This window comes from Paroedura picta, chromosome 18 (assembly GCF_049243985.1).
Source record: "Paroedura picta isolate Pp20150507F chromosome 18, Ppicta_v3.0, whole genome shotgun sequence".
Classification (NCBI taxonomy): domain Eukaryota; kingdom Metazoa; phylum Chordata; class Lepidosauria; order Squamata; family Gekkonidae; genus Paroedura; species Paroedura picta.
Window position 1 is genome coordinate 5,200,187 of NC_135386.1, and position 18,888 is coordinate 5,219,074.

Here is an 18,888-nt window from a genome sequence, read left to right on the forward strand (position 1 = left end):
TAGAATAGCTGTTGTTGTTGTTGTTGTTTTTACCACGGCTCACGCATCCTTTAAGGCTCTCAAACTGCTTCTTCCCTATCCATTCTTGGGCTGCCCACCAAAGAACGCCAAAAGATTCTTGGTTGCACTGCAATTCAGGCCGCCTTTTCAACAGTCTCCTGTCTTGGGAGATATTTCTGATCTCGTTTATACAGTCGTGCCATGGGAGATTTCGGTGGGGCTGGCTTGGCTCTCAGATCTGTCTCCGTTTCAATTCTCGCCCTGTATGTCGTGATGTCATTTTTTATTGTTGTTGAACAAACACCGATGACCAAAAAGATGCACATTTTTGCCGAAAGATAGAGAGAGGGAGAGCGGGAGGGACGAAGAATCTCAGGGAAGACATCGTGGTAACTCTCATTCCTTGTATGTCTTGTTTTGCGCGCACACCTGAAAGCTTATCCCAGTTTTGTTGGTCTTCAAGATGCCACTAGAATCAAATGTTCTTCTGCTGCTTCAGACCAACAGGGCTACCCACCGGAGTGCACCTGAAGAAATGTGCATGCACACGAAAGCTTGTAGCAGCCATTAAAGTCGGTGGTCTTAACAGTGCCCCTGGACTCAAACATTGTTCTGCTGCTTCAGACCAACAGGGCTGCCCACATGCCCAGCCTGACACCCCCTGCGAGGACAGTTGTCCCCCCACCCCATCTGCTCCCCAAATGATATGGGGAGACAGGAGAGAAAGCCTGGGGGCCAGCTGAGACCCCCGGGTTGCCCTGCCTGGTGAGCAGAGCCTTCTGGAGGGGAGGGCATATTCTAGATCCTGCACACTTCCTGCAGGCAACAAGATTTGGAAATGCCCGAGGATGAAATGGCGACGTTTCTCCCGGACGTTTCTCCCGGCCTTCCTCGGGAGATCCAGGCAGGATCTTCCCTGCTCCCCGGAGACCCCCTCTGCTCACGCTCAGAGGTGCCCTCGTTCGCCAAGGGACGAGCCCGGCCTCCTGCTCTCCCCGCCGGCTCTTGGGGGCGAGGGGCGGCGGCCCTGCCCGCCCCCGCGTCCGCCCCCTTGGCCGGGAGTCTCCGCCCCGACGGCGCCGGGCGCTTTAACCCGCGGGAGCGGCGGCCCGGCGGGGAGAGACGGCGGCGATCCGGGCAGGGGCGGAGGCTGCCGTCCGCGCAGGAGGAGCCGAGGGGAGCCGGCAGGCGGCCGCCCGTCGAGGACGCGCCATGGCCGGAGGCGCCGCTGGCACTGGCTTGGCTTACCTGCTCCTCTTCGCCGCTCTCGCCTGCCCGCCCGCGCTGGGCGAGAAGAGGAACGGGCCCTTCCGCCTGCGGGAGAACCTCTGGGCCACAGGTGGGCGCCTCCGAGGACATCCAGACGGGCTCGGGCGAAGGGGGCGCCTTGGGATTTGCAGGGAGCCCCTAACTCTGCTTGGGAGCGCTGGGCTATGGCTTTGCGCTCGGGGGGGGGGATACCTGTGCCTGGAGAGAGCCCCCCCCCCAATCACCCGTCCCTTTGGGCTTCCCAGCAAAGGAATTCCTGGGGAGATGAAGAGGGTGGGGATTGCCCCCCTTAAGGCAACTAGGAAAGGGTGGGATAGAAGATTTATATTGTGAGGATGATTCCCCCTCCCTCCTTCCCTCCTTCCAGGTCTCCTTACCCCCCTGCAAGGAGAGTGAGGCTGAGAGATTCTGGGCAGGGCACCCACTAGGCTGGGTGGCCGATGATTTGAAACCCGGCTCTCCCCAGCTGTGGCTCAGGACGGTAACTGCGCCACCCTGGCGCTCCCGAGAGGAGAGGGGCAGCAGACCTGACCCCCTCAGAGCCAAAGGGAGATTCGGATGTGAATTTAAAAAATGATTGACAAGACATTCGCAAACAGATAGCCCAGGGGTGGGTGGGGGATGAGTTGGAGGAAGAGGACTGAGAGAAGAATCCTGTCTCCATTTCTCTCTCACTCTTTCTCCAAAGAGGTTGGGGGCAACTGTCGAGAATCTCCGGCTTCATTCTCACAACAACCCTGCTAGGTAGGTTAGATTTAGAGTGACCGACTGCGAGGGCCACCCAGGGCACTGCATGGCAGATGGTGGTCTGCTGAGACTTGGCAGCAAAAACACAGAGAGAGAGAGCTTAGAGGGGCCTTCAGAGACCCCCTGTGTGCCCCCTCCCAGGTTTTCTGAGCTGAGGTACCCCAAGGAGATGCTGTTTGCCCTATTGAGGAAACTTGCCTATTGCCTATCAGTAGAACAGGCTATGCAGCGGGTCCCTGGGGGAAATGGTGTGCACGAGAGGTGGGAACTTAAACCTGTTTTCTCTGTTTGCAGTGCAGTGGTGCCCCGATTCCTCATTGCCTGCCTCTGCGTAGCAACTCTGGACTTCTGGGTGGTCTCCCACCCACGTACTCCCCAGGGCCCACCCTGCTCAGCTTCAGAGATCTGACGAGATCAGCCATCCAGGTCATGGCAGCCTTAACGTGCCTGCGAGCTACTGTCGCCTGCAGTTAGGGATTTCATCCCAGGCATTGCAATTCCCAGCCCAGTCTCTAACCACTACACCGCATGGCTTCTCTCCCGAAAGCACAGTGCCCAGTTACCCTCGGATGTGTGATTGGAGACGTGGTTCCAGCTCTCTCGTGAGGAAATCTGCCAGAGCCTCCTTTAACCCCCTTGTTGCTGCGGTGTCAGATTCTTGTTAGCCCCCCTTGTTAGGTTGTGACTCACCTGACCTGGATAGCTCAGGCTTAAGTGATCTTGTCTGATCTCGGAAGCTAAGCAGGGTCAGATTTTTGGATGGGAGATCTCCAAAGAATACCAGGATTGTGCCACGGAGGCAAACAACGGCACACCACCTCCGAACGTCTCTTGGCTCAAGGACCCCACGGGCTTGCCATAGGTTAGCTGTGGCATGCCAACAGCAGGAGCATCAGCAGTAATGCATTAAGGGCTACAATTCCTCACCATGTGCAGATTTTGGGTGGATGACCGTGGCTGAGTTGGTGAGGTTAAAAAAGTGGCGAATAGGAATTTTGGTAGGCTAGAGAGATGAGTCCCTTCCAGCCTTATCCTTCACTATGCGGTCTTATGAAGCCCTAAAAAAATACTTTTCCGGAGGGTAGCCATGACGCTCTGCAGTAGAACACACCGATCTGATAAAAATATGTTGTTCTTTAAGGATCTCCCAAGACAGTTGTGGATGGCTCATGGCTTAATGTCTGTTATATTTACTCATAATTTCTTTCAGCACAGAGGTTGACTGTGTCCCTCTATTAAATGACAGACAAATGCGCTTTTATGACGTTGAATCTCGTCTTTAAAAACTGGCACATTATTTTTTTTTGTTGTTGACAGCCAGGTACAAGCTGTTCCTGGTTTCAGCACTGGGAAGGTGGACAGCTCCGAATAAGAATCCGAATGGGGATAAAGAATTCCGGCTGTCGTTGCCCATAATACGCAATTGATGGGGGCCAGTATAATGCAGTAGTTAGAGCAACAGAGCAGGACTTGAAAGACTTAGTTTCAAAATCCATGCTCTGCCACAATCTGTGGTTCGTGACTTTGGGAACATCATGCTCTCTATGCTCACAGGGAGGACAAAAGGAAGTATCGTGTGAGCTACTTGGAGGAAGAGTGGAGAGAATGTAGTAGGCAAGCGAAAGTATTTTAGCTATTATTTGTGGAAGGGCTATGGCTCAATAGTCGAGCCTTGCTTTGCATGCATAAGGTCCCAAGTTCAATCCCCGGCTTATCCACTGAGGCCAACAGAAATGCCAACAATAACCATCTGGACACCATATCGCTAATTCCACCTCAGCCCTTTATTCCCCCTCTCTCCCACTGGAGGAAAGGTTTTAAGACAGAGTGGTGTTAATAAGTATTAAATGCTGCAATGCATTTTTAATTGCTCAGTTGTTTCGATCAATGTCGTAAGCCGCCCCGAGCCCTTGGGGAAGGGCGGCCTAGGAATATGAAAAATAAATCAATACCTAACCAATCATACTGTCCTTGCAGGACATTTTATGGGGAAGAAAAGTGTGCCAGGGTCTTCTCACTTACCGCCTGCATCCCTGGCAAGAGCCGAGCTGAACAGCATCACCGAGGCTTCCCGTCCGGTGTTCACAGACGTCTTGGAGGACATGAAAGGCCTGCTGGTGAGGGAGCTCCTTAGAATCATCCTGCAAGAGAGGATACTGGAGGAGAACCGAGGGAAACGTGATCTCAAGGCCCAGGTGAGATTGCCCCGCAAGATAGCTGAGTGAATGTTAAGGAGGTGATGGTCATACAATGGGGTCCCCATTGGGGGGCCCATGGGTGCTTTGGGGGCCTACCGACATCTTTCCTGGTTCCTGCCAAGTGTTTTTAGAAAGCAGGCAGGGCTTTTTCCTAGCAGGGCTTCTGTTTGGTGCACAGATTAAAGGGTTTCTGGCTGAAAGGTTGATGAGTTTCTATTAACATTGTTCCATATCTATACGGTTTATTAAGGTTTAATAGCCCATAAGTCACACACCTACAAATTCAGGAATTAAAAAAAAAACATAGTGTTGGAGGATCAGCTTGAGGCTAATCCTGCATTGAGCAGGGGGTTGGACTAGATGGTCTGTATGGCCCCATCCAACTCTAGGACTCTAGATCAGGGGTAGTCAAACTGCGGCCCTCCAGATGTCCATGGACTACAATTCCCAGAAGCCCCTGCCAGCAAATGCTGGCAGGGGCTTCTGGGAATTGTAGTCCATGGACATCTGGAGGGCCGCAGTTTGACTACCCCTGCTCTAGATAAACCTTTATCTCCTCTTTTATCAGGTTGTGTGCCATAGTTGTGTTAATTACTCTGCCAACAATTCCTCCCCTGTACGGTTGGGGTACACAACAGATGCTCAGCCCCACAAACATCCACCCATAAATTATTTCTATGTAAGAAGTTTGCTCCCTCCTCTGACACTAAGGTGTAATTACACCTGCGCTCTGTTGCAAACGAACGTAACGAAGCCCAGATGAATGGAAGATGAAGGGAAGGATTTCACAAAGCTATTTGGAAAAACTATTAGAGGCTGTCGTCTATATGACCTGCTCTGGACGACCATGGATTTTTGTAACATATTACGGTGTAATGTTAAAACTTAATGCTTTGCTTCAGTTCTGTTTGGGGATCCCTGCTATAAAAGCTGCCTGGAGATCCTTACTGAAATCCCACGGGTGTTAAAATGGGTCATTGAATGCTGTGATTTTCTTCCCATCAAAATGAGCAGAGTGGGACATGACTGCAAAAGGGTATCCAAGGAGCAAAGAGAGGCATGGGGCATCTTCTTTATATTTCAGACTTTTAAAAATTAAACCACCAACAGTTGCAGGGTGCTCCACAGAAGACCTGTTTTGTCTGCAAATTTTACACAACAAGGGTGGGGTTTAACCAGACGTAACTTTGCACTCTCTTTCCTTTCAGAAATAAGAATGGTATTTTCCTGCTTCAGACTTCACTATTCCTTGTGGCTCAGTTCGTGTGTGCCATCATGGTGTAGTGGTTAGGAGCAGTGGCTTCTAATTTAGAAAGCCGGGTTTGATTCCCCACTCCCCCACATGTAGCCAGCTGGGTGACCTGGGGCCTCATCCCAGCCCTGTTAGAGCTGTTCTGACCGAGCAGTCCTACCAGAGCTCTCTCAGCCCCACCTACCTCACAGGGTATCTGTTGTGGGGAGAGGGAAGGGGATTGTAAACCACTTTGAGACACGTGTTAGAGGAAAGCGGCATATAAAATCAAACTCTTCTTCTTCTTGTTCTATGAATATCTTACTACTGGGCATGCTTTCTATTCCAGGAAATGAGGTATTTCATGAAAGTACTGGCAAAGTACAGTTAAAAAGGACAACGCAAGAAAAAATACCATGGGCACCCAGGTGGGTGAAGCGAGAGCCCCGAAGGTACATCTGCTGAAAGGATCAAAAAATGCCAAGTCCACAGTTTAAAACTGATTAATCTTGATCACCCGATACAAAGCACCAAGCTTTGACTGTATATGGAAGGATCGTTGTCTCTTCTCTGCTGAAGACAGCATGGTGAATAAATGTCTCTGTTTGCACGGCTGAAAGTATTCTTTATGGTTATGTAAGGTGGGATAAATGTGAAGAAAGGAAGTGGTCGCTAAGGGACTAGCCTGGCCAGGTAGGGACAGTTCACTGCTGAAAGAAAGACATTCGTTCTCAGTTGCTGTTTAGACGTGATTGTGAAGTAGAAGAAACAAAGGGCTGATCCAGAGTGATCTTTTAGAAGAAGAGCTGTTTTTTTAAATACCTCCTGGAGTCCCAAAGCTGCTTACACACCTTTCCCTTCCTCTCCCACAACAGACAACCTGCGGGGTGGGTGGGGCTGAGAGAGCTCTAAGAGAACTGTTCTGCAAGGACAGCTCTGAGACAACTGGGACTGGCCCAAGGCTACCCAGCTAGTTGCATATGGAGGAGGAGGGGGGAATCTAACCCAGTTCCCCGGATGAGAGGCCACCACTTTTAACCACTGCACCAAGCTGGCTGTGAACACCAAACTGGCTCTCAAGAGCTGTCTTATGGGAGCCAACCAATCGGTTTCCCATCGGCGTTCCTCATACTTATCCATTCAATGCAGTTCAGAGCATGCACACGAGGCCGGCTAAGCGCTTTAATGCAGAGCTTCAGTGCTACACTTTAAACGCAGAGCCACAGAGCCAAACATGAGCTTATATCTAACCTTAACAGCACTGTATTTTCAAAGTTCTTCAGTGCATTTGTGTACTTCAGCCTTCCCTTTTCATGGGACTTCATTTGTGTATGATGGATTACTTGTGGAGTGAATGTTTCTGAACACATAATTCACCTCTGATTACCGTGTCTGAATTTGTTCTCTCACTTCTACACGTGTCTCAGCCTCCAGGGTTGAATTACTGCTCATCTCTAGCCTAGATATCAGTTCCCCTGGAGAAAATGGACCCTTGGGGGCGTGGACTCTAGGGTCTTGCTGATAGGGATGCTAATCTCCAGATGACACCTGGGGACCCCCAGGAATGACACCTCCTCTCCAGGCTACAGAGATCAGTTCCCCTGGAGACAATGGATGCTTGAGAGGGTGATCGCTTGCATTTAAAATGTCGCACGTTTGGCTCTGCAGCTTGACAGCCATCACGGGTAATTTCGAACCATTTTCTAAAAGTTAGTCTAAGGAGAGCCACATGGACATCGCGCTCATCCTGATGAACTCAGCTCTCGCACAAAAATAGGACTACAGTATGCCCACAAGTATTTGTGTATTTCAAATTGCTGCTTGCCTGCATTTGTCGGTTTCCTTATACGGAACTATCATCGATTGTTGTGAGACTGTTTATCCTATACGTTCCACGGTTTTTGGCTTTTCGTGGACTCCACTTGTATCATTGATTATTGTGGAGTTCATGTTTTTGATCATGTTGTTTATCACGGCTGAATTTGTTTTCTCCTACTGTTTTTGTAGCGCTGTTATTCTCCTGAGATTTCCCACCATATTGTTTTCAGTCTCCAAGAGATACCATTGATCTCCGGACAGCAGAGATTAATTTTCCTGGAGAAAATGGCTGCTTTGAAGGGTGAATTGTATGGCATTAGGCCCTCTTAGGGTCTCTACTCTCTCCAAACGCCACCTTCCCCCGGCTTCACCCCCAAAACCTCCAGGACTCCCCCAAGCCAGATTTGTTCACCTTAATCAACAGCCACCAGACTTGAGTTTAGAATTTTATTAACAAAGTCGCATCCCTATAACTCAGGCCACAGGCCATAATTTCACGTTCTGAAATGCCATGGAGAAGTTCCACTAACAGGAGAACTGTGTCCAGCACTGAAATGTTCCAAGGAATCCCAGTGATAACTTATACATCTTTTGGAGCTTTGATTGCCAGCCCGGACAGTGTCCTCTGTGACCTCCCAGGGGTGAGCAGAAAGCAATAGTAAAGCTTCCTTTGTGTGTGCAATTTCAGGCATGCTTTGCTAGAACTTTCAAGCATGTGGTTATGAAAACCGCACTCCGTTCCTCTGAATTTCTAGTTTGTTGCTAGAAAATTTCCCCTATTGATATGCTTTAAGCTAACTGGTTTATTCAAGGCTACAATGAAAGCTAGGCATACACTTTGTGTGTGGGGGGAGAGTAAATTGTTGACTAAGGCACGCACTTACTTACTTTACATATGTTGTTGGCCTGCTGTGTCGGGACAAGAGGAGAGCTGGCTTTTTGTACCCCGCTTTTTCACTAGCCAGAGTTTCAAAGTGGCTGACAATCGCCTTCCCTTCCTCTCCCCACAACAGACCCCCTGTGAGGTAGGCGAGGCTGGGAGAGCTCTGAGAGAACTGTGACTGGCCCAAGGTCACCTAACTGGCTGCATGGGGAGGAGGAGCGGGGAATCGAACCTGGTTCTCCAGATTAGAGGCCGCCGCTCTTAACCTCCACACCAAGCTGGCCCTCAACACCAAACTGGCTCTCAAGAGCTGTCTTATGGGAGCCAACCAATCGGTGTCCCATCAGTGCTCCTCATACTTATCCTTTCAATGCAGTTCAGAGCATGCACATGAGGCAGGCTAAGTGCTACAGCTTCAAGATTAAAAATGACACTTTCTTTAAGAAGCAATTGGATAAGAATGTGAAGCTGAACGTGCAGAGTCTTCTGGGAGAGACCATCGTTCCAATGGCATGGAAAGACTCTTGACTCCTGCTTAACTTAATCTTGCAGTCAGAGTAGACCTATCCAGTAGGGCGCCTTGGAGGACTGCGTCTCTCTGACTCTCCTCCTGCTGGCCCCAGTTTCATGAAGGGTTGTCCTTGATATTTTTGCTGGATCCAGCTTTCTCCTGCCTGGACTATCAACCTCCCCTTCCCCCTTCTGATAGCCTGGCTATTCTCAGAGGAGGAAATGCTTTCCTATGATTGTCCAGACACAAAGGAAGCTGGCCCTCGTCATCAGGGTACCACACAGGACAACGTCGGACCCGTCCGACAGCTTCCAGACTACATTGCAGTCAATATCCCGGCGGAGACCAGAGTCCAGTGCAAAGTTTTTTGCTTTTAGCTGTTCTTGATGGTCAGTTTGAAATCGGGTTGGGAAGAAAGTGTTTTGATTTCCGCCACATGGGGGTTTATGTACACTTCCCCCAGCACCTCTTCCTCTTCATCCTCGTACAGGTCGAAGACAGCTTTCAAGAGCTCAGGGCGGACATAGTCCAGCAGTATGACCACTGCTGCGATCAGGAAGCAGAGAAGTCCTGAAAGACACACAAGCCAGATGTTTGATTCTCGGAAATCGGCTTCATTTGAGGGTTGGGAAAAAGTTTCAAAGGTGTGTTCATAAACAGAGCACTTAGGATCCAGGAGGCCATGCTCACCCATGACTGATCCAGCCGTTTTGCTGCCCAGCCCAGAAGCATGCATGATTCATTTTCACAACAAGGGAACAAGAGCCCTTACATAACCACTGAATTCCAGACACTAGAACTGAAAGCTTTTTTAAAAAAAAAGGAAGATGGATTCTGATCTAGCAGTTTTGTTGCGACTAGAATGCTGTTGATACGAATTTTGCAGGAAATCCATAGAAGCAGGAAGCTAGCCTTCTGTTTGCAAGCCTGTTCTGCGAAAATCCCCATGGGAAAGTCTCTCTACGCCACTTTGCATGATGCAGCTACTCTGATACTGAATGCTCTGTGGGAAGCTTGCAAAATACACAGCATACAATAGGCGCATGGGCATATGCAGCTGCCTCATACTGTCCTTAGTCCTTCACGGTCAATATTGTCTACTCAGTCTGGCAGCAGTTCTCCAGGGTCTCAGGAAAAGCTCATTCACATCACCCTCCTTTAAAGTGGGCATGCTGGGGCCTGGATCCAGGACCTTCTGCATGCTCTGCCACTGAGGCCAGCCACTGGTAGCCCAGCAAGACCAGCTATCCAGTGTTACAAATGAACATTATATTTGGTATCAAGCCCAAGAGGGCACTATTCTTCCAGGGCAATTTGTAGCTCAAGAGACTGGCCCTCCTCAGCAGCAGGAAGCAGCGTCCTGCCATACAGCTGACTTTTAAAAAACTGACTCAACTCTCAAGGCCGCCGAATGATCCCAGGATGCAGGAGGGCTTCTTTTATTGGCAGCTACAGCGTACATTCCAAGAGATGTGCCTCCAGTCTCTGAGGTGCCTGGTGGGGTCTGCTATCTCAGATCACGTGTCCCAAAGGACTCCCTCAGTATTCTCAAAGCAGAACTCCTCAAGAAGCTTCCTTTTATAGTCCTTCTGGAGAAAAGTGGGGATTCTGTCTAGCTGTTCAATGCAGCAGGATTCCAAAGCTAGAAAACCACCACCAAGCAGGAGGTGCTGAAGCAAAGCCAGTGGTGAAATGCATATGTCACAACACAACAGAGCCCGCTTTGGCTGTCTTTGCTTCTTAAAAATTTTGAACATTCCACAGCAGGGCTTAACATGGGGTTGTAGCAACAGTATAATCTCTAGGTTTTTTTCTGGACAATCCAGGCATAACTCAATGTTCAGAATGAATCTCCAACAATTATAAATATGCCAGACTTCCACTGTTGGTCATGCTGTTCCACTTATCTTTTTTTCCCTTCCCACTTATCTTTTTTTCCTTTCTTTCTCTGGCCACCTTCCAGAGTAAGTGATGGTTCACAATAAAATTAATGTGAAATTTGAAACCATGAAAATTAATAGTTGCTTTCTCATTGTTGTCATAAGCTCTTTTGGGTGGCCATTATGGCTAAACATGTCTCGTCTTATTAGCCAGCATAATGAATTATTGGATGCAATTTGTAGCTCTGAAGAAGTATGCATGCACATGAAAGCTTATACCCAGAATACTGAAAAGAAGAAGAATTGAGTTTTATGCCCTGCTTTTCTCTACCCGAAGAAGTCTCTACATGGCTTACAATCGTTTTCCCTTCCTCTCCCCACAACAGCCACCTTGTCAGGCAATTAGGATGAGAGAGCTCTGAGAGAACTGTGGATGGCCCAAGGTCACCCAGCAGGCCTCACGTAGAAGAGGAGTGGGGAATCAAACCTGATTCTCCAGATTAGAACCCCTGCTTTTAACCATGATACCATCCTGGTTCTCTAACTCTTCAATGTGCCACTGGACTCAAAAACAGCTACCCAACTGAATGTATAGTAATATCGTGTGTTATTACAATAAAGTTGTGTGTTACTATGACCACTTGGGACAACAGAACACAAGAAGTGCAACTAAAGCTGCTCTCTCCAAATAATTTGGGTAATTTGAGAAAACAGAAGATCCATTCAGTGGGAACTTCCCATGGAAATCTAAGGAAGCTATTTTGGAGCAACTGTGCTGTGTGTTCTTTAGAATCCATTTGTGTGTGTGTGTGTGTGTGTGCAACAAGCAAAATAGCCTTCTCCATCACATTGAGTAAAAAAAAAACAGGAGTATGACGTCAACCGAAATTATTTCTGTGTGAATCAGTCTGCAGAATAATCAGCTCCATGGGACATTCCTGGGACATGCCAAGAACAAGGCAAGCAAGGCTGGGAGGGTCTGTGACCGGCAATTGAAGAGCAACCAGAGAGGAAATGAAAATGTTTCCATAAGCAAATCTTCAGACACAAGATCGAGCATTTGGCATTTGCCAGCCAACGCTGCTTACTACAGCAGCCAGTATTTGAATAAGTTGATATCCGACGAAGATTTCACCGTGTTGTGAAAATGTGTTGGCTTTAGTCCAATTTTGTTAGCCGCAGTAGTAGGCTGCAGCAGTAGGTGGCAGTCTTGAGCCAACAGGCATGCAAAAATGAAACCTGGCTACATGTTCCAAAAACTTCTTTTGTTGTTGTTGCACTGACTCCATGCCAGAGACATGAGTATGTGTACCTATCCACATATCTGCAGCACACAACTGGCCATGCAACATATCATCCATGTGGAGTCAGCTACGACTTTCGGTTCGGTACTGTATATGTGCCAGTTTTAGACACCTTGTGCCAGGAAACACATGCATAGTGACCTTCTCTGTGTATCTTTCCCAGCGCAGCAAGGAAGGAATATGCTCACAATCACTATGGCTGGATTGGGTGCACATATCCAGGGCAGCCCTCACTTGGATAGTCCTGATCTCATCAGATCTCAGAAGCTAAGGAGGGTCAGCCCTGGCTAGTATTTGGATGGGAGACCTCCAAGGAATACCAACACTGTAAAACATAAACAGGCAACAGCAAGCCACCTTTGAATATCTCAAGCTTTGAGAACATTACAGGGATGCCATAATGTAGCCATCACTTTCCTTTGTAAGGGATTAGCCGTGTGATTAGAAAGAAAGACTGCTGAATTGCAGCTGATAATGAAGCTCAAGACAATGCATCTTGGACTGAATCAAGACCTAGGTTTCCTTTCTCATTACTAACGCTGATTTTTCCACAACTACCACCCCTCTGTATATCACACCTAATCCAATCATGCCTGCTATTGTCATTTGCCTGTTAACAGCATCTAAAATCACCCACTTTCCTTTAAATAGGACAAATTGACTCACATTCTAGCTGTTTCTGAAGAAGTGAGCAATGACTCAAGAAAGTTCCTATCCTGCCACAAATTTGGTTAGTCCTTAAAGTGCTTTGGGACTAACATGGCTACCCAACTTAAGCTATCCTCTATTAATTTGTTTCATTGCTTTTTAAAGTGACTTAAGCTAGGACCCATCTGTGTTCAGACTCAGAGCGCTGGAGTAAACTGCAGGAGACCCTGGTTCTAATCTCTGCTTGACCTGGAAGCTTTCTGGATAACCTTGGCTAACCAGACATTCAGAGTGGAAGTTGTGGAGACTTGGCAAATCAGGGGAGGCCGGGGGGAGGTGAGTCTGAGTTTGCTGTGGGATTTGGGAATTGCGGGCTTTTATGTATTTTATTGTATTGTTTTTATCTGTTGCATCATATTTTATTGTTGTCAGCTGCTGTGAGCCGACAGGTTGGAAGCAGCGGCCTACAGGTATAATAGAGGGAGGGAGGGACAGACAGACAAATTGGAAGGGTGAGGGACCACATAGGCCAGCCTGAACTCTTGGCACATAGGGTGGGATAAAAATGTACTAAATAAATAAACATATCTCATAGCCTCAGGGAACACAAATACGAGGAAACACCTGAGGTCCTTCATAGCACCAATGAGACCATTTACAGGTATCAAGAAATTTGGCAAGAACTATTTCCCCCACCCAGATAAGAAAGTCGTTTCAGATCCTAACCTGTGGCAAGGGTGAGCCAGAACGATGCTCCGTAGATAGGCTGCAAGGAGACGGCGCCAAAGTGGATCACACACGGCGAAAAGTTTCTCACGGTGGAGAAGGAGAGGAGCGCAAAGATCATAAAGCTCCCCGTCACCAGCATCATGTAGCCGCCGTACACAGGGACCGGCATGGAGAACAACATGTTGGAGATAAGCCACGCACAGAAAGCGACCCTGTGGGAGAAAGGTAACGTCACTGGTTACGGCTGTTTCACCATGACCGTTTATGCACTGGAAGTCTCATGTTGGGCTGCAGGCTGGAGTTTTCATCATGGCAGGTTGCCCCACCTCTTCCTGCACCCACACGGGGGAGCATTTGGCCCGCTGCACCTCATCCGCCCCCAATTTGTGCTCCTGCACGGGAGTTGGGGCAGTGAAGTTCCCAGTGCGTACACAGTCCATGTGCTTGTGGCAGCTGAGCCTCAGCATAGCTGCTCAAACGGGCTGCTCAAAGCACATCAGAGGCAAAGGTCGACCTAATGTCCTCAGAGCTTTGGAACCACTGTGGCTGGTTTTGGTGTACATGCTCAAAGGCAGGAGCTCAAATTCAAATGGGTTTTTCTACAGTCTCCTGCAAGGTCCCTGTCTTTCCAATCTCCACTGGTTTTTGTGCTTAGATCAAGGAGGCTGACTAACCACATGGTAGCCGATGCATAGTGTCCCGCGATCCTGTACTGGTCGGGCATGCCGCAGGGGCTGAGCGTGGTGAACTTCTCTGCCACATAGAGGATAGGGTTGGGCAGCCCTCTCTCCAAGCCTTCCTCAAACTCATGATTGTAGTCTGTCCCAAACACCCAGGAAAAATACTCATTGTAGTTGATGGTTTCGTTGAGCTGCTCCACTGGTTTTCCTGCAGAAAGAAAAACACCCCGTTAGTACAGAAGGCAGAGTGGAGAGTGGAGTGGCAGAGAAGGTGCCAAACAAGGCTGGGAGGGAAAGACAATCGTTTACCCACTGAGCCAGGCAATTTTGGGCTTTCTTCCCTTGCAGTCTTTGTTTCTCCCTCAGCATGCATGATTGTGTACAAACCTTGCACAGTTTTAATAATAGGCACAAGCCTACCTATAAGCTGCAAACAAACAAACAAACCTAGCTTCATTGTCATGGGATGAGGAACTGCACATGTGCACCGTGACATATGCAGGGTTTAATGAGACCCAGGAAAATACATCACACTGAGGATTTTCCCCAGTGCGTAAGAGACTCATGGAAAATTGCTACAGAGGAATGGGATTAGGGGATGCTTTGCATGTACAAAGCCTCAGACTCAGTGCCCAGAATCTCCGGTTAAAGACAATCTATGTTGGCAAAGACTTTTAATTACCTAAGACCCTAGATCAGGTGTTTCCAACATGGTACCCATGGGCACCACTGCTGGTGACCACCAAGTGTTTTTAGGACGTGGGCAGGACCAGGTAGGGCTTTTGCCCAGCAAGGCTTCTAATTGGCTATTGCAAATTTGACTGGCTGTGTAGAGTTTTTGAAAAATGTTGCTATGCGACAGCACAAGGACCTTCATGGTGACTGTGGCAGTCATTTTGTGGCTAGCTTTACTGTCATTTTCTGCCCGCCGTTTTGTGGCTGTGCCATGTCAGAATTCCCAAAGTGCCTGTAGGCTCAAAAGTTTTAGAAACTCTCTAGAAACCCTGCTCTAGAAACTAAGCTACATTGCACCCCAAGGGTGAAGTTTTTCTATTAAATATGATATAAACAATAAATGTCCTGGGGAAGAGAAATCATAAAAGGGCCCAATACTTCCTACACAAACCTTTTCTGCCCTGCTAACGCAGCAGAAAATCAACTCGTGTTGCTTCAAAGTCTAGCAAGTTTTTTATTCTAGCTTTTCAGAGACGAAAACTGGCACCGCTCAGAAACATTATGTTGTATCACCAAGCACATCTCTCTGTTGGATCCCTGCTCCCATTGAAGCACCACCGACTCACCGACCAGCGTGATGTTGACTCCTCCCAAGCCAATGTGCACGCCAACATCTGCATGTACCACGTCCAGACTGAAAGACTTGTAGGTGGTGTTGGCGGTCACCTGGCCGCTCTCCCAGTCAGAGGTGAAGTTAACAGCTGCAAGGAACAGGGAAAACCAGTGAGCGTCATCTAACTTCATCATTTGTTTTCTGTGAAAAATGGGGTCCACCTGGGAGCGTTCCTAGGCCACAGGCTTGGTTTCACAAAAGCACAGGGGTTGAGCACCTACCACACCTACCACAACCAAACATTTTAACCCACTACAGTAACCCCCTTCCCCCACAGGCAGCATCTAGAATCTTCAACAGCCTGGATCATTTGGGCAAAGATCAGCTTCCCTGGTGGCTACAGCCAACATGTCTGCCATAGTGATATTTTTCTTCCTGTCTACATTATTTAATTCCTTCCCTCCCTTGGAGAAGCTTTATAACATTTCAGATTTTTAAAATTACATTTTAAAATCACAAGAGATGGCATGCATGAGATAGGAATGGGTGGGTATCCCATGTCACACACTGATGCCAGGCTGCTAAGTAGATGAGCCTTGCAGAGAGGAAGGATCGTGCCACCCCTTGTGTGGAAACAAAGATAATGTGCTTACCAACAATCACCGCTCCAATAAAAAGGCTTGTGATGACCCGTAGAAGCCAGAACAGCCGCTGTTGACAAAGGAGAACCCAAAGTCAGGACTGGAGAAGGGACTGGCGTTTCTCTCAGATGTGCCGCTTGGCGCAACTGAAGCCATTTTCTCAAGAACAGCTGCTTCTGCTTCCGTTATCCTTGAGACCAGTACCTGGTCACTTCTCACACATCCACTGTCTCTTCAGATAGCATCATATAGAGGCCCATTTAACACGCTCAGTAGTGCGATGGCTGGCGCCATGTAAATACCTCCCTATCTGGGAAAGGCAGCCATTTTAAATGCCCAGGGAACAGGCAAAAGAGAGGTGCCAGGCTTCTGTATCAAAACCTGTTATCATTTCTGAATTGCACAATATTTTCACACCAAAATTTCACTCAAGTCCTCAAGGTTACCTCAGCAGGCCTGACACATTATTTTAATGTATGGTCAGGTGGTGGAACCAGGATTCAAATCCCACAGTACTTCTTCTGCCCTGCGGAGACTCAGCTAAAATCTCTGGTCAGGCCTGCTGTACATGAACAATTTAGTCCAAGGCTGCATTTCAGTAAATTGGCATGGATTAACTCAAATTAACTGCCACTCACACAAGGATTATGGTGCCTACGTTCATGGAAGAAAACAAACCCCTTAGAATCTCAGCCTAGTTCAAATAAAAAGAAACCGTCCGGCTGCTGCGAGGAAAGATTTGTTTCAGTCCTGACCGAATGCTCCATTACACTGTTTTCATACACTCAGAGATTTCCTTTCTAGGTAAACACATCAGGATATGAAATACTGCCAATTAGTTACTGCCTGTTGATTCTTGCGTATACAAGAATACAAGAGGCATCCTTATGACGATTACCTTGAAAGTCTGAGTGCTTTGCGCTCTCCGCTTCCAAAGAGCAAAGAGAATATTAGGGGCCATTAAAAAGAGGTTTTAAGGGTGGTGGTGGGGACTAAAGAAACGTCAGTACTACTGTTATAAAGGCTTTCCTTTCTTGTTTCGGGGATTGTTCCAGTAAAGGAGAAATTGAGAGTATCAGCATTTGCACTTCTACTTTATATGTAAGAGCTTCCCCTTGAATTTTTTGGCCAGTTCTATTTTAAAGGTTCTCAGGAGTTGGGAAAGACCATTTTCCTTGCTTGGAAAGCCACTCTAAGTAGACAAGAATGAATTATCCAGACCCTAAAAGGCAGCACAGTGTACGTTCAGTTTAAGTAGCAACTGCCCTGCTCCCATTCCTATACCTTAGTGCTAAAAGCATATGTTCTTCTGTGGTTGATTGTGATGACAGTGCACGTGTGCAAATGAACCTCTATTTACCAGAAGGTTTTGTGAGATTGCCCGGGGTGGTGCCACACACCGCCATTTGCGTACACATCTGGATAACGCCCAGTGTTTAAAGCAATTCCATCCAATTAACCAGTGAATAAAAGCAATCGGTGAAAGTGAAGCCAACGGTCTGAGAAAAGATATTAGACGTCACGGCTCTGTCCCTTGGCGCATGATTATGGGTAGTGAAAGAGGAACAAAAGAAGGTTCCTGAAGGTGTTCATAGCAAAAGAAGAGCCCATAAATACTTTTAAGATGTCATAAATTTGCTGAGCGGCGCATCACGTGGCAGTAAAATTTTTCACACTTAGTGCCTGCGTTCTACAACAACCATGCTTCACCCATTTCAGAAAAAAGAGATTATTCCAGTCTTCTGTATAATTCAGGGTTTTCCTCCAGTGCTACAACTGCCAAGGACCTATAGGACAATACTAATGGGCTGATTCAAACATGCACAAACATTCCTCAGGGGCTAGGCTAATCACTTGGGGCGCAGTGTAACCCATAAACTGCTTCCTATGAATAGGGTTGCAAGTGATTAAAAAAACCTGCTCCCCCCCCCCCCCCCCAAAATAAAAGCTGCCCAATCTCGTCAGATCTCAGGAGCTAAACAGGTTCAGTACTTGGAAGGGCGACCACCAAGGAAGACTCTGCAGAGGAAGGCAACACGGTGCAGCCTGATCTAATCAGATCTCAGAACTAAGCAGGGTCAGTTCTTGGAAGAGCAACCACCAAGGAAGGCTCTGCAGAGGAAGGCAACATAGTATAGCCCGATGTAATCAGATCTCAGAACTGAGCTGGGTCAGTTCTTGGATGAGGGAGATCTCAGAACTAAGCAGGGTCAGTTCTTGGAAGAGTAACCACCAAGGAAGACTCTGCAGAGGAAGGCAGCAGCAACCCACCACTGCTTCTCATTTGCCTTGAAGTCATCTGTACCCTGACTTCACACACACGATTTGTAGCAAAGGGGAAAAGCTTATCCTTTTCCCCCCAAGAACCGTTTTCTGCTTAACATTACTGAGCTCTTTTCTTCCCCCCAACCAATATCTTTTTCCAAAAGAAACAAAAGAAAAGACTGATTTTTAGTAGAAAAAGGAGACCATAAAGATGAGTGGATTATGCCTCTCCTTCTCCCTCCATGAGTCTTTAACTCAAAATCACACCCTCCTGAAAATGCGTCTCATTTCATAGAACATCGTGGAGTTTTTGCCACGCATATTTGCACTTAACAAGAGTGCCGTGGCATGAGCATTAGTGCAGACCAGCACCCAGCACACCCCGCTGAGCATGAAGAGGCCGGCCGTACTTACCGCTCTGCCACGAATTCCAGGTAGGATAAGGAGAAAGCTGAAGGCGAAGACAAGGAATACAATAATGATAATGATAAGATCGACATCGAACACCACGGGTTTCTTCTGCTGGGGGTAAAAGGGATAGACGTCGTTGAAGAGGGTCATTCTTGGAGCGATTCCTGCAAAAGAAAAATTGCACTGCTAGAGTCCTTTGCACCACTTTGCCTCTACTCTGCTTTTATGGCTGCTACAGCCCCACTTTGCCAAACAAAGAAATAAAGAAGTAAAATTAAGAAGAAGAGTTGATTTTTAAAGCCCGCTTTCACTATCCATAGGAGTGTCAAGGCAGTTTACAATCATATTCCTTTCTTCTGCCAATAATAGTCACCCTGTGAGGCAG

General features: G+C 47.7%; 2 protein-coding genes across 4 annotated transcripts in view; one reads left to right on the forward strand and one right to left on the reverse strand.

Moving 5' to 3' along the window:
• The first annotated feature begins 1,132 nt into the window (after positions 1 to 1,132).
• Positions 1,133 to 6,261, forward strand: NMB (neuromedin B). Its single transcript, XM_077318164.1, has 3 exons — positions 1,133 to 1,339; positions 3,994 to 4,211; positions 5,795 to 6,261. Exons 1-3 carry the CDS (start codon positions 1,213 to 1,215, stop codon positions 5,834 to 5,836), a joined length of 387 nt encoding a protein of 128 aa, XP_077174279.1. The 5' UTR covers positions 1,133 to 1,212; the 3' UTR covers positions 5,837 to 6,261.
• A 1,435-nt stretch (positions 6,262 to 7,696) lies between these two features.
• Positions 7,697 to 18,888, reverse strand: part of DUOXA2 (dual oxidase maturation factor 2) — a 48,879-nt gene continuing 37,687 nt past the window's right edge. For all 3 annotated transcript variants that reach the window (XM_077318161.1, XM_077318162.1, XM_077318160.1), the window contains 6 exons: positions 18,507 to 18,667; positions 15,840 to 15,897; positions 15,200 to 15,334; positions 13,893 to 14,106; positions 13,216 to 13,430; positions 7,697 to 9,227 (listed from right to left, as the gene is read on the reverse strand). In XM_077318161.1, the coding sequence (XP_077174276.1) occupies positions 9,031 to 9,227; positions 13,216 to 13,430; positions 13,893 to 14,106; positions 15,200 to 15,334; positions 15,840 to 15,897; positions 18,507 to 18,667 (980 nt within the window). In that variant the 3' untranslated portion in view covers positions 7,697 to 9,030. The remainder of the gene's footprint in view (positions 9,228 to 13,215; positions 13,431 to 13,892; positions 14,107 to 15,199; positions 15,335 to 15,839; positions 15,898 to 18,506; positions 18,668 to 18,888) is intronic.

Coding starts and splice junctions, on each gene's coding strand:
- NMB (XM_077318164.1), top strand. CDS start 1,213: ATGGCCGGAGGCGCCGCTGGCACTGGCTTGGCTTACCTGCTCCTCTTC. Junction 1,340..3,993: donor GGAGAACCTCTGGGCCACAG/GTGGGCGCCTCC, acceptor CTGTCCTTGCAG/GACATTTTATGGGGAAGAAA. Junction 4,212..5,794: donor AACGTGATCTCAAGGCCCAG/GTGAGATTGCCC, acceptor TTTCTATTCCAG/GAAATGAGGTATTTCATGAA.